The sequence below is a fragment of the Xenopus tropicalis genome, chromosome 9, assembly GCF_000004195.4.
Source record: "Xenopus tropicalis strain Nigerian chromosome 9, UCB_Xtro_10.0, whole genome shotgun sequence".
In the NCBI taxonomy this organism is placed as follows: domain Eukaryota; kingdom Metazoa; phylum Chordata; class Amphibia; order Anura; family Pipidae; genus Xenopus; species Xenopus tropicalis.
The window spans coordinates 66690737-66708491 of record NC_030685.2 but is presented as its reverse complement, the minus strand read 5'-3'; the positions used below and the strand labels follow the sequence as shown (position 1 = coordinate 66708491).

Here is a 17755-nt window from a genome sequence, read left to right as displayed (position 1 = left end):
AATCTATGGGAGATGATTTTCCCATAATTGTAAGCTTTCTAGGTAATGGGTTTCCGGATAACAGATCTAATACCTTTATATATATTTACTGTGTTTGCTGTGGGCATCTCGAAATGTATGCTTAGATCTAATTGTCCTGTGTGTTTCACATTGCATGGTTCAGAATAACCATTTCAACTTCAAGTATTTCCATTTTATCTTTTAAAAGATGTTTAATGGCTACTGTTTATTATACAGGTATGGGATCCATTATCCAGAAAGCCATAATCCAAAATAATCAGAAAGCACTGAATTAAGGGAGGGCCATCTCCCATAGGCTCTAATCTAATCAAATAATGAATTTCATTATTTAATGTTTATATAATTTTTTAGTAGACAAAGTACAGTGATTCCTTATCCAGAAAACCCCAGGTGAGCATTGTGAATAACAGGTCCCATACCTGTATACACATGGAAGGACCTGACGCACAGTGTAGTCACAGACAGTTGTAAATCCGACAAGAGACTCAGAAATGTTCTATAAGTGGAGAAATTATTGCACATTTTCCCTTTTTAGAAGCCTAAATACACAGAGCTAAAATCCCCAGAATCACCATTGGCCCAATGAGAATCATGTTAAAGATCAAGTGTTTGCACCTGTCTGGCCAATAGCAGCAACTGTTACCATTAAGGTGATTTGAATAGGGCCCATGGCTTGAAAATCCCCCCATGTTCCACTGCCCTCAGTGCTCGATTCTAGATGTCTAGATATCTAGACTTTACTGCACTATATCATGTACAGTCACAGTAAGCAGTAAAGTAAGGAATACCGACTGGCTAACCTTTTCTATGGCCATTTCTTTCACCGCTTTATCCACAATGTTCTTTACTTCATCTTCGACTTTGTGAAGCTGAAGAGCCAGTAGGTCTCCAAGGACAGTCTCTTCATTCATTACAAACCTTACCTGATACAAAGAAAGAAAAGTATAATATTAGCTTCTACTGAAACTGAGAAACTCTTTCTGTGGTGAATAATGGGCAGAAAAATGTGCAGACTGCAATTAAAAATGTTTTCAGGTGAAAGGTTGGCCTCCTTAGTCTTACGTTGCCCCAACATGAAGCACTCGGTGCCCCAACTGCAGAACAGGAAAGAACAAAGACAATTTCACATTCCCTCATCCTCAGTCCCAGGCAGGGTATTAGATTTATACTAAAAGTTATAGATTTGTCTGGATTTCTGTCACTGCTACATGAACCGCTTATTTATTACAGTACTCAGCAACAGAATGTTTCTATCAGTAGCCAGCCTTGTAGTCACCAACCAGGACTAGTGCTTTCTTACCAAACACATCCCTTGTATACTGTAATGTTAAGTCACAAAGTGATCCTAACATAATGTATGGCTTGGTAAACCCATGCTATAGCCAACCAAGTATAAAACCTACTACTAGGGCCACTCCTGCCAAGGGACACAGTGAGAACCTTACCTCAGGTGGCTGTGAGTGGCCAGTTACCAGGGGCGGCAAAAAGCCTCCTCTTGTAACTTTAAGATAAAACTTTAAGATCCAAATTTTTTTAAAATAGAAATTCAGCTCTTTCAGTGCAGAAAGCTCAATGGTGGCCACCCACTCCAATGCCAAAAAGGTAAGTGTGGAGCGGGGGGGGGGGTGCATCAGGGCTGCTGCCTTAGGTGCATCAGCCATAGAAACAGGGCCCGCCCCCTGTCCGTTGCCCCCATCCCCGCCCCCCGCATGCACAAACTCGCAAACGCGCATGCGCAGGTCTTTACAATCGCATAGGGAGCAGTGGGGGAGAGGTCCCCATTGCTCCGTACGTGAAAAAAACTTTAATACTTTGGTGCGGTTGGGCAGCATGCCCCCCTCCAATTTGTGCCGTCCTAGGCCCAGGCCTTTGTGGCCTTTCCACAAATCCGGGCCTGCATAGAAATGTCCCTTTTTCTCTGCCATCAAAGTTCTGGTGTAACTTGAATGCATAGTAGGGGGTCATTTATAAACGCTGCACAGCGCTAAATTATTCTCACAGAGAACAAATTAACCCAGTGTGTTTTTATTTATCAAGCTGAGAAAGATTCCTGTATTTAACGCTCAAGCATAACTGCAAATTTGTATTCACGCTGCGATTGTCCTTAGATGCTTGTTAAATATGGTATAATCCTCAGAAGAAATAGAAATAATCAACAAAGATGTTTTTTAAGAATGCACCTACCCCTGTTTTACTCATAAGCTGTAGCCAATGCCTTTTCCGGACTGCAGGATTCTGTAGCTCATTTACGGCTCTCAGTGATGTCAACAGGTTTTTGACTGTGGATTCTAAGCCTAAGTAGACATGCCAGGTCCGTACCTCTTTATCTAGTGTCTTCATCTCCTGCAAACACAGAAACTATTCAAAATCCTATGCATAACTCTGTGCCTAGAACTAGTCAAGGAATGGGGCAGGCCAGGCAGAATCCCTATCCTAGATACCTATCTATGGGGGATAGTGGTGTGACCACCTCTCTAGAGTTCTGTGGGAGAACCACCAAATTACAGTGCTGTCATGCTTATTCTGCTCTAGTCACCTCCTTTTACGTAATCATAAAACCTATAACATGCCTATGATGATTGGCCAACATGTTTAAGTACACATGCAACATGGCGGTTCCTGCTTATACACAGTATACAGATGCAAATGCACAGAAAAAAATTTACCAGGGCAATAGTAGAATTCCTTATTGTCTATATGAGTAGAACTGAATGGGACAGGCACTTTCTGACAGAGGGCATTCATCTCTGTAGAATTTGAGATGAATTCATTAGGTAGATATGCTTGTGTGGATAGAGCTTTGCTTGTTTCTTTAATTTTATCTTTGAGATCTGTACTTGAAAAGCTACAAACAATTATCAAGTAATTAACCACTCGTAGCAGAAGGGTTATATAAGTGGATTCCTTCACGTAATTGTTAAGTGCCACTTCTTTCAACCATTCATTGGAGTGACTGGAGAACAGGCAGGGGAGTGAATGGTATGATGAATCTATATCAAAAGCCAGAGCAGATAATGACCCTGCACTGATGCATTGCCTTTCTGTACCACTCGTGCCGTTATTCTCTGCTTTACCATCATTTTAGTCAACTGCCTCATCTACATACTGTCACAGCCAGGCCTGAACTGGCATTTAGAATAGGCCCTGGCATTTCAAGTACACAGAGGCCCAAGAGCCCCACCAGCCCAATAAATAGTAACTGTCTATGGGATCTTATGGTAGCCCTTTTGCATTTGCCAGAATCCATAGATTGCCAGTGAACGTCTGGTCACAGTATTGCTACAATGGCAGCTAGACAGTGCTAACCCCTCCACTCTTCTCTGCAGTCCACTGCCTCTATTGCCTCTACATAAGAGTTTTTATATCCTCCTTCTCTTGTATTTATCCCCTGCACTGAATACTTTATAGGGTTACAGCCCACAGAATGGGCAGAATGACTCGCTCATTGAAGAACCTAGATAGATGGTAAATTCAAACCTCCTTGTTAGAATAGCACTAACTTCATTCATTAAAGTTACTTCTGAGTATTTGCACCAAGTGCCAATGTGCCTACCCAGCCTGTTCTGATGAATCACACTTACTGTGTGTGCTTATTGATGTTAGGGAACCTTGCAGCTACCACCACCCAAGACATGAAGGCAATTCCAGTGTTTCCACAGCAGGCTGGGTTAATAGGAACAACAAACTAGAATACCAGCCAATCACCACTTGACAGGCAGCTATCAGCAGACCTAACAGGGAACTGCAGTATATATTTCCCTGTATCAAGGCAGAGCTTTGGTTGTTTCCCCTTTATCCTACTGTACTTCGGTGACACCCATCCACTCAACTATTACACAGATATGGAGTAAAGAGGATCTAAAGGAAGCAGGGCAGAGACTAGGGATATTTACAAGAGGCAAGTGCCTATGGTGCAAGAGGGGGTGGCATTAGGCACATATCTCTCCTGCCTGCCAACCCCTAGTTTGGTTTTCTGTAACTTCAAGGCAGCAGGCTGAGGGAGTGCCGGGTGTTCAGTGGTGATGATGGGGGGGCTGCATGTCACACCATATTAAACACCACCAATCGAGGGGGTTGGACTTGCCTTGGACACCCTATCCATTTGGCCTGATGGGGATCTTCAATAAAGGCATTATTATTATAAGGTAACAATACATTTTAGGCCAAAATTAAACCACTTGCCATAAATTATTCATCCTGTACTACATGATAAGGGAATTTTTAAAATGCGTGGATGCCCCTTTAACAGCTTTGGCCATTGGAGAACAATATATTGGAGAATAATATAGTGAGGCTCAACATATTTCACGCCCCTTGCAGAGGATCAGATGACAGCACATTGATTTGCACCTAGAAATCAATGCATTCCCAGGATAAATCTACAAAGTTATTCACACATTCCCACAGCTACTTTCCTTAATGGCAATGGGGCGAGATCCACAGCGATCATCAGCAATCCAGTTATACAGTGTTGACCAGGTTAATAGTTTACCTTGGCAAATCTTCTCAGTTCCATATCCATTTGCTCAACATTTATCTGTTTCCATGGAGTTTTCATCCAGTCCTTAATGCTTGTCTGCAAGGAAAGAGCAGACGGTAACCTTTTGTATCAATCAAGCAAATGCCATGTAATGCTTTAACAGAATATACACTCGAGAGGTACATTAGATTAAACTGTGCTTGTGCATCACTAGCAGCTAGAATCAATCCTGTTTTACCTTGCTGATACATTTTTATGTCTTTTGGTGCCCTGAAACTGGCACTTCTACGTTGGTTTATTTCTATATATATCCAAAATCACCCCAAAAATCAGATTCTAATAGGGTAAGAGGGTTTGGGTAGGACTCGCCATTGCCTAGGGCTTTGCAATGGATACAGAAGAGTATGTCTGGGGGTGCAGTAAGTGCTCATTAGTTTTTAATGTGCCCTACAACATAAAAAAGAGGGTGAGCCGCTGCTGTAGATAACAATGTAATTCCGCATAAAACGAATGACTTTGCAACTAATGAGATGATGAACTGTAAATAGCCATACTTATCAATGTCAGTGCTTAATTGGCCATTTCATATTAATGCGCACTAATTTAGCAGAGATTCTGGAAGTGACTGTTCCTGTGTTGTTTATTAATTCGGACCTGATTAGATACAGGCTTAAGCCGTAAATTCTCAGCGGTTTATGAAGATTACAATAGACTTTCTGTGATGTGAGCCCTGCAGGTCATTGACTTCGAATGACTTCCTTCTTAGGCTGTAGAAAAACGCCAACAGATGAGTGTGGGCAGAGTCTGAATAGATCTCTTTACTAGGATACTTCCAAAAAGGAGTTTTCCATTAGGGGGTTTTGTTAGAACAATTTACAATTCTATTTGAAAAATAGGAGATCTAGAGGATCTATCTATCATCTATATATCCTATATATCTATCTATCTACCTATCCATCTATCATCTATCGATCTACCTATTCATCTATCTATCTATCTATCTATCATCTATATATCCTATCTATCTATCGATCTATCTATCTATCTATCTATCATCTACCTATCCATCTATCATCTATCTATCTACCTATTCATCTATCATCTATATATCCTATTATCTATCTATCTATCTATCATCTATCTACAGTATATATCGATCTCATGATATTATTTTAGGGATGTGCAGGTTAAAAAAAGACTACAGGATCTATCTTCTATCTATCTATCCTATCATCTATCTCTCCTATCATCTATCTATCTATCTATCTATCTATCTATCTATCTATCCTATCATCTATCTCTCCTATCATCTATCTATCTATCTATCTATCTATCTATCTATCTATCCTATCATCTATCTCTCCTATCATCTATCTATCACTGCACTTGTGGTTGTAAATGACCCCTCATGTGTCTATCATTGTACTAAGCACCGCTTAAATATAGGGTATAAAACCTTTTTAAAATAGAAAAAGTAAATTAAAAGTAGAGCAGTTGAGCAAATACAGGTTGGGAATACACACGGCATACTGTGAGAAAGAAAGGGTTTTACAGAAATGACTCTTACCCGAACAAATATCACCATGTCCCAAACTGACTTGAGCAAAATGATAGCGACGCGGCACTGCTGGAGCTGTTTGTACTCCGGCATGTTCACTTCAAACAGGTCTGCTGTCTCCTGCAGTTTCTTCATTTCGCCCTCAAGTCTTGCTATGTTTCTGTGAGTCTGTATTGAGACATAAAAAGTCTGACTGAAACCTAATGTATATTAACCCCACGACACATGTGCTCTCAATGGGGGCTTTATAGTCATGGAATGGGGTGTACAAAATACCAGGCCAGTTATGTGCCAATACACTATAGTTCTTATAATAAGCCTCACAGAGATAAATCCTACTGGGGCAGCACTTTTGCAAAACAAATCCAGTTTGCTATCTTATGCCGACAATAAGGGTCACTTTACTTTACAGAAGGTTGTTGCATAACAGCCTCAGGCCTCAGAGCCCATTGAGTAGAACACTGTCTGCTTTAGACAATGCTCTATCCAAGAGGGGTGGATGGAGGAAGCACATAGGCATTGCCCCTCCTACCACCTAACTTGCATGTCATTCATATTAGGGAGTGGCAGGAGATGCAGCCTGCAATGAGGCCCTGTCCTTACCTCCTGCCCTATGGCCAGCCTGTACCACCTAATGCTGCAGTCACCTCCACACCATCCTTAGTTTAAAGAGTTCAGCATTCCCTAGGGTGAAAGTGCTTGTTAAAAGAGCACTAAAGGGAGCACTTTTGCACCCCTTGGTCTCAGGGAAAATGTGTTTTATAGTATGAACTGGTGAAGGAGAAGTTCAGTGGTTAATGTTAGTGGGTATGGTATGCTATCTTTTTTTTCATTGAATAATACCAGCCTTCAGGTTGGAGAGTGTGGGTAGTGATGTCACTTGGGGCTAGGGAATGACATCCTGGGGTGGGGAAGTGGGTGGGCTGGGTGGGAAAATGGGTGGTGTATAGGCTGGCCTGTCCTTATAATGGCTAATCTGGTAGAGGAGAGGGGAAAGGAAGGGAGGGATTTATAGGGTATTACAAATTTACCAGCAATTAACTCAAATTATCGTAAACCCATTTTTTACATTTATGTAGTTTAAATGTTTTTTCTTGTTTTTCCTTATTCTGCTTCAGCCAGGCTTTATTATCTATTTCAATCTCAGCCTTTGGTATCGCCAAGCAGCAGTGCAGCTGATGTTAATGAACCTTCCAGACAAACAGTAATTGATTCAGTCTTGTTTTTTTTTTATTCATGGGACACTGGCTCTGATCCCAAGTGTGTCGCTTGAGTCCCTACCATGAAACAAGACTGTACATTATTCTCCCAAAATGACCTTATTTTAGGCAGCTGTATTTGTTGTTTTTCAAATGGAAACTTTTTTTTATTCTAACGAGCGTATCAGAATAATTTGTTAGCCCAGAGGAAACAGCTCCATGGAATATCTGAAAACTACCCATTCCATAAACATATGAAAAAGAAAGAGTTAAAGGGGGGATTTTTCTTTAGTATGAACAATCGGGAGACATGATGCTTTACCAGATTTGTTAAATAGGTGGTACAGCTTGAAAGGGAAATTTAGAGAATGAGACACTGATCTGTCATCTGAAAACAATCAAAATTGTGGGGTTGGGAGTTCCACTAATCTGGGAAAGAATGTAACATTAATTCTTATGTAAAGTCTTACCCACTGTTTTGGTACCATAAAAAGTGATGCAACCATCAAACCCCGTTTTAGATATAAAGTGTAAATTACATCATCCATATCATCCAACCAAAATATTGGTTGGAAAGCGCACACCCAAAAACAAATATGTGGGGTGCTAATCCTAGGGAGGCCACCCATTAAATGACTCCAAACAAAAAAGTGGCAAAGGATCGCACAATAGATCATATTATGAATATACCCATTTCTACCAACGGTTCTTGATCAGGGGAAAATAATAAATTTTAGCCAGTTGGACAGCCTTGATCTAGGATACAATAGAAGCTGTATAGATCCAACAGGTTACATTAGATAATTATAGGCTTCAGTAGTAACACTGCCTTTGCATTTAAAAAAACAATAAACTAACTAAACACAGCCAACCTTGTGCCAAGAACAAAGTGGAGCCGAAATGCCTGTGACACCATTAAGTATATTGGCTCCCTCGCCTTCCATGAAGGTAAATGTGAAAGGGTAAAAGAATGAAAACAGGAGATGTGGGGAAAAAACCAACAGAGATGGAAAAGGGGAGGATTGACATGTTTTAGAGTGAGTTAAGATCCCAAACCCCCAGGAGTCAGTTATTCCATCCCAGCCAGAGATCTGTCAGCATTTCATTGCCTGTCAAAAGAATGTATTGTACCACAATGTGGTTCTTAATACCCAGATTAGAAAGGATTTTTCCTGTTCTGGTTTTGGATATTTCCTGGCCAGATTGCAAAGAATTTGCTGCAGGTTAATAATTTGGTTATTTTCTGTTATTTTCCCCCAAACTGCCTTCTCTAGAGAGTCTTGGAAAGGGGCTTAGTATGTGTAACCCCCATTGTATACAACCATTTTTCTCTTTTCTTTCTATTTTTTTTTTTTGTCTCAGCCCTGGTGTGAATAAGAATCAATATTCTATTCGTCTGACCAACATTTTAATATGTTTATTTTAAAACAAGATTCCAGTTATACAATTCTTTGGTAAAGTGGTATTTGCTTGTGCAGAAAGTGATAGGCCTATAAATGAAACTGACAACAGACTCATGTTACCCGAGCTGTGCAGAAAACAGATGAAAAGATTTCCTCCTGCCGTTCAAACAGACACAATGCCCAAACCCTTCCATTTACCTTATCCAGGTGTTTGTAAGGCCCGTCTGCATCAAAATTAAATATAATTTCATTTTTAAATCGACTTCGGAATTCATGCTGCTTCACCTAAAAGAAAAGGACAAAAAAAGGCAGAACGGCTGTGATGCAGAATTCATAAATATGATCCAGTTTTTCTAAAAGTCATTAATATTGTGGCATCCTGTAAATCTTGGGAATCTTTCCCCCTTTTTTGGCACAAAAACTAATTATATTAATATGGTGTGGAACTCAAAGGTGATGCAAACAGATCAGCAGAGTAAATGAAAAAAAAAATACTGTATTTGATCTGATGCACAAGGTTGGGGAAAGATAGACATAATTGAAGATAAAAGAGACACAGGCCTTGTACTACGGCTCTCGTGAAGTGGGCTTTAAATGATCAGATTCATCCCGAGTACATTACCAAGAAACATTGAATTGTTATCTTTAGACACCCTTTTTTTCTAAGAGTTTACAATTTCTCAGTTCATTGAAGCCTAGCCTTAGCTTGTTACCGGAACAAAAAGAGAAAAAATCATTTGCTTCAGAGCGCAGAACCGATCTCACCTCAAAAAGGACACATTTTCTCCTGATAACAGACACTTCATTGGACTGTAAAGGAGAGACCTCGTGCTTTACAATGAAGGCCGTCTTTTTTAGAGTTTTCCACCTCTCTGGTAATTCCTAAAATGGCATTAAGAAGGAGTTATTAAAGAAGGCAAGGAATAAGCAAACCAGAAATAGCCTGGCTCGGCCTTGTTTCCATTAGCAAACAAGGTACTCGAAAGGTCACTGAGAAAAGAACCGTAGTGGAAAATTCTTCAATGTTTTCTCTACAGGAAGGATAAAAATCCTCCTATGAGAGGAAGTTGCACAAGCATGGAGGTTATTACCCTTAGTGGCCATACTGACCCCAGAAATGTTACCATGTGATTATAGAAAAAGGTAAGTGCAACCTACAGTTGAATAAACATTCTGACCACCTGAAGGCATTTATGGTTCAACAGTAGATGGAGGGGTACACCATAAATATCCATGTGCTATGTACTGCTGTATTTATTAAACCTGAACATTAAAAATGAATTTGAAAATTGCTGTTTAATTTGTTCCTTCTGCTGTTAACAAAATACTGATAATTGGGCTTTGCTACTTTATTCCATAAAGAATTTTTTTAAAGAAATCTTAACAGATTTTAAGCTTAAACCTCTTTTGACCCTCCTGATTTAGTACAACCCACAGGTTCCCATGGAATGACGGTTGAGTTGAGTCTGTAGATGACTGTTGCCAGAACAAAATGTCCTGCAGTTACTATAAGGAATATTGTTGCACAGGGTAGCTTGCTATAGGGTTCAACAGCCAATAAGGAACATTTTAGCAGTGTAAAGGTCTTTCAATGTCAAAAATGGTGTGGGGGGTCTCGTAAATGGAAGAGGTGGCAATGCATCCTTTGCAGCAAGAGACGGCAACGCACTGTGTATCTTCGAGAAGACAAATGTCTGTGTTTTACTCACAGCAGGGCTTTCCACTAAAGAGGGCACTTTTTATCATTTCACACAGCAAATGCAAACAAATTAACATTCATCCTTCCTAAATCAGAACAAACATTATCAAAGTGTCCCAGGCACTATTAGTGAAAATAAAAACATTTAATAAATAAACCAAAAGTGTTTAAGGTATTATTATTAGAGTGCCACATAGGTATAAGCCGTTGCTCTATGAACCCACCCAGCAGTGCCTCCTCTATGAGTTAAAAAGGCAGATGGAGCGCCGAAGTGAACCCAGGATGCCAGACAAGAGAAAAGAAGAAAGTCTGCATGCAAAACATTCAGGTTAAAGTTTAAATAAGCTGCTAGTAGAGCATGTCAGGGGGCCAGTGACATCTTTAAAATCATTTCCTGTGCTCAATAATCAGAGTGAAACAAGAAGCATATGGAGAAAGCAGGCAAATGTGCATTGTAAGCATTGTGTTCATCATCTCCCCCTGCCTCTCCCCCTGTCACTGAGACTATGTGCCTGCCCCACAGTGAGAAAGAATCGCTCATTAGTATCACAAGTTGCTTTGCTAATTGTACCAAATTGCTTTCCGTAGGATGGGGCGCAACCTTACTACTAAGTTAAACCTTGTGTAAAGCCATTTCCCCGGAGCAGAAAGAGAGCGCTTTTGAGATTTTCCAATGTTTGATTTCTTAGAAATTTATAGACCTACGCTGAGCCGGTAGCTTCGCACTGACCTTTGAAAGTGATTACTCGCTTTTCAATTGCGATCTCTCATGCAGTCTAAATGCCTTCCGTGAAAAAATGTTTTAGTATGGTAATATCATTTCAAAGGAAGAATTTGCAGGAAAGTGATTTCCCTTTATCCCCTTCTATATGTGTTGTCTTCGTTCTTGGTTTGCTGCTGTAAAATGGATTCACTAAGCAAAATACACAGCAGACAATGCTTTCCATTTTCCTTTGGGCACTTTAAATTAGACTTTAAAGGGGAAGATGACTTCCACATGAAGAATTGTTTTGATTTTTTCTCACGATTCATATCTTTTTGCACCAAAATATGATTTTTTCGCCATTTATTATGCGACAAAACTGTGATAAATCCCGAAAGAAAAAATACGCCATCTAAAAGCTGTTGAGATCATGTAGAAGTCAGTGGCAGGTCAAGATCTTTCTTTGCTTTGCGGTTTAACAGTTTTCATTTTTTTTTACACTTGCGTTTGTGCAACAATACGAAAAAGTTTCAGTTTTCCCAGTTTTCCCCACGTCTTCTTTCATTTGTGCTTTTTTAATTTAGATCGTTTAATAAATGACTAGACATTCGTGGTTTTTGTGGAAATGAGTTTAGTTGTGGTTTCAAAAACCACAAGTACCACAAAAAAACTACAAAAATCCGAATGTCAATAAAGCTGCCCAGGTGTTTATGGAAAGCACATAAGCATTTATCCTAAATGTCAACCTAAGCTGCTGCCCTTATCCACTACTTTAGGTGCCTGATGGCAGCCAGCGTAATGTTCCCAATAGTCCCCATTTCTCAGGGACAGGAGCCATTTTATGCCTTGGTCCCTGGGGAAAACTGTCCTCGGGTAGAAGTCCTGGTATAGTGTTTTTTGCAGGAATTTTGGGAGATGTATCATTTCTGAAGTATATTTTTAGCATTTTCTGCCCAGGAACAATATGAGAATAAGAACTAGAAAAGAATTTGAGGTAAATACACCCTCTCTTGGGAAAAACAAAGCAATTTGAGTTTTTAAAATAAGAGAAATAAATTGCTGGTAATGACCATAAATGGCAAAAAATTGGGCATGAGGTGTACTCTGCTCCCACACCTCCTTGTGTCTCCCCTGATTTGACTTTAACAAAGGGATACAAATACAAGCCCAAAGGGTCCTCTTCTTCTTTTAAAATGTTATCTGGTCGGCAGAACTGACCATATGATGCTGTGGCAGTGTCGGACTGGCCCTCAGGATACCAGGAAAACTCCCATGGGCCCAGGTGTAAGTGAGCCCTCCTGCTCCTAACAATAGATAGAAGAATAGCTGGTGGCATCTATTCTTCTGGTGGGCCCCTGGGGTCCCAGTACGACTGCGATGTTGGGTCGATATGATTATATCAACAGTGTAAAAACTGCTAATATCTCAAAAGCTAGAAACAATATAAACATCATATTATGCATTTGGGGATCTGGTTCTACTGCACTGCCACACTTTACTGTATGTACATAGTTCTTCGGTAATGCCGATTTATCAGATCAACTCCTCCTTTCATGTATATTGACATAAAATACTTTCCCCTATATGTAATAAAAGACACTAAGTTTGCCTAGGAGCAGTAACCCATAGCAACCAATATGTTTGCTTTTAAACAGGTGACCACTAAATTCTACCTGCTGATTGGTTGTTATGGGTTACTGCTCCTGGGCAAACTTTGAGCCTTATATTATATAACCCCATATAAATTTCTATTTCCACGAGCCGTTATAGAACTAAAATAAACAGTCTCAGTTTATTCAATACACTAAGCAAAGGGAAAAGAAAACTGGAAACACAAAAAATAACGCTGTAAGGATATAACTGCTGATTAAAATTTTAGTGCCATTTTTGGAGATGCTTCATGTACAAGCTATTGCAGTTTAAATGGTATAGTCTGTACCACATCTCCCACCAAATAGGCTGGCCGTAGGCTAAGCTGATGAAAGGTAGTAGGAACGATAGTGTCATAACTGTTTTATTTTTAGCCAGAATTATACTATTTGGGATCTTATTATAACTAGTAATGCTGAATCTATTTCCAACACTTCTGTGCATACAGGAATAGGAATCATAACACGATCTCCACTGAGAATAAGTTGCAAAGACAGCAGCATAAAGATTCTACATTTTAATTGTACAAAGATAGGGCAGAATATGGGCATCTCTGCAGCATATTGATTGGCTCAGACTCTTCACAGAGTTGCACATAGAAGGAAAATTACATTTTGTGGAACTGATGAACAAATACATTTGCTTACTATATTCTTACTATAATGTATCTATTTAATATATTTGCACATCCTCTTATATTTTCCATGTTTTCAAAATGATACTAAACATTTATATCTGAATATTCCCTTTACAAAGTAAAACCAAACCTCTAATAACCCCCTGTCATGAAGGTGATAATAATCAGTCCTGGATTTATTTGAGGGCTTATTTCCATGTCATCATTTAGGAGGAGTGGCTTATTATCATTATAATGATACAGGGTTAGTCAGAGCTTCTACAAAAATTTAGCACTGAGATTCATCCAAAAAAAATATGCATTTTTATTCGTTTAGAAATTGTATCATGGAGCATTACCAGAAAAGCAAGACTGAAATGAAAAGGGACTTGTCAAGAAGAATTAATTGAATCCCAAATTATTTTAAATACAGAAATAGTAAACAAAGGAAGAGTATGGAGAGTATGCAACAGTTTCTGAACAGCTTCTTTTTGTTTGAAAAATATAATGACTACTCCTTGTGTAATAAACCCAATTTAGGAAGTGTATGTTTAGATGGCTGGTTGACTTAAAAAGAAGTTTAAACAGTAAAAGTTAGTCCTAGAACCTGATGGTATTCTCATCAGGGTACTCAAGGAGCTAGGCCCTGGGGTTGTCAGTCTAGAACCTGGTGGTATTCTCATTGGGGTACTAAAGGAGCTATGCTCTGGGGTTATCAGTCTAGAACCTAATGGTATTCCCATCAGGGTACTAAAGGAGTTATGATCTGGGGTTATCAGTCTAAAGCTTGATGGTATTTTCATCGGGGTACTAAAGGAGCTATGCTCTGGGGTTGTCAGTCTAGAACCTGGTGGTATTCTCATCGGGGTACTAAAGGAGCTATGCTCTGGGACTGTCAGTCTAGAACCTGATGGTATTCTCATTGGGATACTAAAGGAGCTATGCTCTGGGACTGTCTGTCTAGAACCTGATGGTATTCTCATCGGGGGACTAAAGGAGCTAGGCTCTGGGACTGTCAGTCTAGAACCTGATGGTATTCTCATTGGGATACTAAAGGAGCTATGCTCTGGGACTGTCTGTCTAGAACCTGATGGTATTCTCATTGGGATACTAAAGGAGCTATGCTCTGGGACTGTCTGTCTAGAACCTGATGGTATTCTCATCGGGGGACTAAAGGAGCTAGGCTCTGGGACTGTCAGTCTAGAACCTGATGGTATTCTCATTGGGATACTAAAGGAGCTATGCTCTGGGACTGTCTGTCCAGAACCTGATGGTATTCTCATCGGGGGACTAAAGGAGCTAGGCTCTGGGGTTGTCAAACCACTTTACTTAATCTTCCAGAAGTGTTTAATGTCTATCATTTTATCAAAAGATCAGTGAACTGCTAATTTGGTGCGATTTTTTTTAAAAAAAGTATTCGATTTTCATCCAGAAAGCTACACCGCTGTAGTAGAACAGCTTTACTAAGGGTTTACATTTTACATTAAAACCTTCTAATTATGTGCTAGCATGGTTTTATGCACAGGAGATATCGCTAGACAATTGCTTACCATGAGGAGTTGTGCAGAAAAATGGACTCTGTGGTGACTGTGGATGTGATCTACTTAGATTTTGCTAAAGCATTTGATACAGAAACACACAGAAATTTACTGATCAAATGAAGTTAATGTTGGCCTCGATCATACTGTTTGTACTTGGTAATAAAACTGACTGAAAGTTTTCTAGTTTTCCCTATAGAATACTTTAGGGTCCTTGCTCCGTGTGTTTTTAACTCATACATAAATTATTTTAAGTTAGCATTATAAACAATACATTTGTGCAGGTTCCACTCGCAGATTTATCTCAGTAGGCTGGGGGACTCAATGAGGCTCAGCGTTGCTGTATGTAACTGCATGTTTTTATTATTTTTCAGTTTCAAATTAAGTGACTGGTTGTTTCAGCTGCTCAGTGTGTAATTATTCCATATTATACCTAGTTAAGGCTAAAATTACCTATACATTATGACAACATAAAATTCCTGCCAAGAAAAGAACTACTGTAAATAGAATATAATTCCCCAACCTACCAAAGGATTGCACGTGCAAAATCTTTGTTTTTGAATAGAAACCAACAGAAGCAAGTAGCTCATTATCTCTGTCCTTTTATAGGGGAATGTCATTTTCCTTTTAATATTTCTATTTGCATTTTTAATGTATAATGCAACATGTATATATGGCTTAAGAGAGGCATGGGAGAATTTCTTCAATAAAAGTTGTTGTAATGTAGATAAGATTATTCTAATTGCAATTTTTATTGTTTAAAATTTAAATCACTTGGGGTGCCAAATGTTAGGCACCCCCCCAGGGATTATAAACACTTACCTGATACCCAGGGATGGTGCAGGCACCACAGAACAGATGGCTTCTTGCATAAAGTTTGACTTTTCACTCTACTGTGCACCAATTAGAAAGAAGGAAGTAGCAAAGAAAATTGCTCCATTGTGATTGCACAGAAGTGGGTCGGACCACACTCCAACTCAGTGAAGCAGTGCTATTTTAGCCACAAATACGTTCCTAGCGAGCTCTATGTCACCCACACAGGGAGGGAGTTCCCAGGGCTGATGGCCATATGTGTGACACCCCCAATATTAGTTGGGGTATAATAAGTGAGCTGGAACATTCCTCATTATTCCCATGCCAAGAGTCCTTGGTTGCCCAAACCAGGATCATGTGCATAATGAATATGCCATGAGAATCGCTCATTAAAAGCATATATACAACCAGCATGGCCACCAGAACTGGGAACTCATTTCCAGTATGGGTGGCATAGCATTCAACTTGCTAGGAGCATTTTCTGCCTACAATAGCATTGTTTCCCCCAACAATACTCTACTAGCTTCACCTTTGGTGGGGGAACAATTTCACTATCATAGGTCACTATCATAGGTTTCCTTTAGGTGCCTACCTAGAATAGAATAAATAGAATAAAAGACAGACTAAAAAGTGAATCAAAGAGGGTCCATAGAGATAGATAAATAATTTAAACAATTAGAATTAATATTGCGCTCATCTCGCCAAGTTCATTGAAATGTAAAATTTTGCCGTAAATACTGGGAAAACCTTAACATTCCCCAAACAAGAATAATTTGAAGTCCTCATAAATAATGTTTCCCTTTTTTTTATTTGGTGAAAATGAACAAAGCATATTTATAGGTGTGCCCCCCCCCCAAAGAATTGTGTGTAAATTATTGGTTAATGAAGGATTTTTGACGGACCTCTGTGCAACCGTCTGGCAGAAAATGTTTTTTTTTTTTAGGTCCATAGCCATTCAGTGTTATCAAGTGATAATGGCTGTTATATTATGGCAATTACTGAGGTTTTGGGTACAATCTGTACAGGTAAGAACCTTTTGCACAGAAAAAAAGGAGAGAAAATGATCATTTCTGCTCAGTGCATAATTACCTTCAAATTTGAGCCACTACAGCAAAGTTAGGAATTTTAATGGCATTGTTCAAAATAAAATAACTATAATTCTATTTTTATTGTGATATAGAAAAAGATTTTTGCCAGTATATACAATAGACCCCGTCTATCTAATAGAATTTTCCTAGCCCTACAAAAACTTCATTAATCGCCTGCAATTGTGAAGGTTTCTGGATTGTCCTAACGTCCTACTTTACATGTCTAGCAGCGCATAGCTCCGCAATTACATTGAGTTCCATCTAAAGAGGACTTTGTTCCCAAAGGTTACTGCAGGCCTAGCTGGGACACTGCACAAATATCAATCCCCTTCCTTTGTTATACCATAATAAACTTTGCTTTTCTTACCTCTAGCTGAGAGTAGATTTGACCAGGCAGGTGCTGCCCATAATCGCGCAGGAGTTCAGCTGTTGCTTTCAAATGTCTGAACTGCTCATCTGTAGATGGTCGATCCCGAATGGCCATCAAATGGCTCATTATTTCAACAAGTGCAGTATAGTCATCCCCCTGAACTTTTTTAGCCAGTCCTTTTTCAGTGAGTTGAATAAACTCAACCAGCTTGTTGGCACTAGAAATCAAATATGGATTTATTTAAAGGTAAAAAAGAATAATAATCAAAACACAAATTAACCCAGTCCTTACAGTTTAATGTTATTGGGCACCAATTAATAATTAAATAGTGAAAAACAATATGATATGAACTGCTTATATAGACTATCACAGCAAATGTGTGAAGTTTGCAAAGGTCTTGTTACCCATAGCAACTAATCAGGTGTGTGTTTTGAAACAGCTGACCAGTACATTTCTTCAGAGGAAATCAAAGGAGAATATGCTCCTCCTCACTTCCTGTCAGATCCATTTAATCAGATGCACTTGAGCCATGCCGCATACCCCACCACATTGTTCCCTATGTAAGAACTTGACTTAACTAGAAATGGTGTTTTCTATGCACAACTAGAGTGGAACAA

At 39.3% G+C, this 17755-nt stretch overlaps 1 protein-coding gene across 1 annotated transcript in view; it reads right to left on the bottom strand.

Moving 5' to 3' along the window:
• LOC100497531 (dynein heavy chain 11, axonemal) overlaps window positions 1-17755 on the bottom strand; it is a 187259-nt gene that overhangs the window by 136043 nt on the left and 33461 nt on the right. Inside the window, exons 17-23 of the mRNA XM_031893873.1 lie at window positions 17136-17355; window positions 9427-9543; window positions 8860-8946; window positions 6069-6227; window positions 4514-4597; window positions 2206-2364; window positions 822-944 (exon numbers count right to left, since the gene is read on the bottom strand). Coding sequence (XP_031749733.1) covers window positions 822-944; window positions 2206-2364; window positions 4514-4597; window positions 6069-6227; window positions 8860-8946; window positions 9427-9543; window positions 17136-17355 — 949 coding nt within the window. The remainder of the gene's footprint in view (window positions 1-821; window positions 945-2205; window positions 2365-4513; window positions 4598-6068; window positions 6228-8859; window positions 8947-9426; window positions 9544-17135; window positions 17356-17755) is intronic.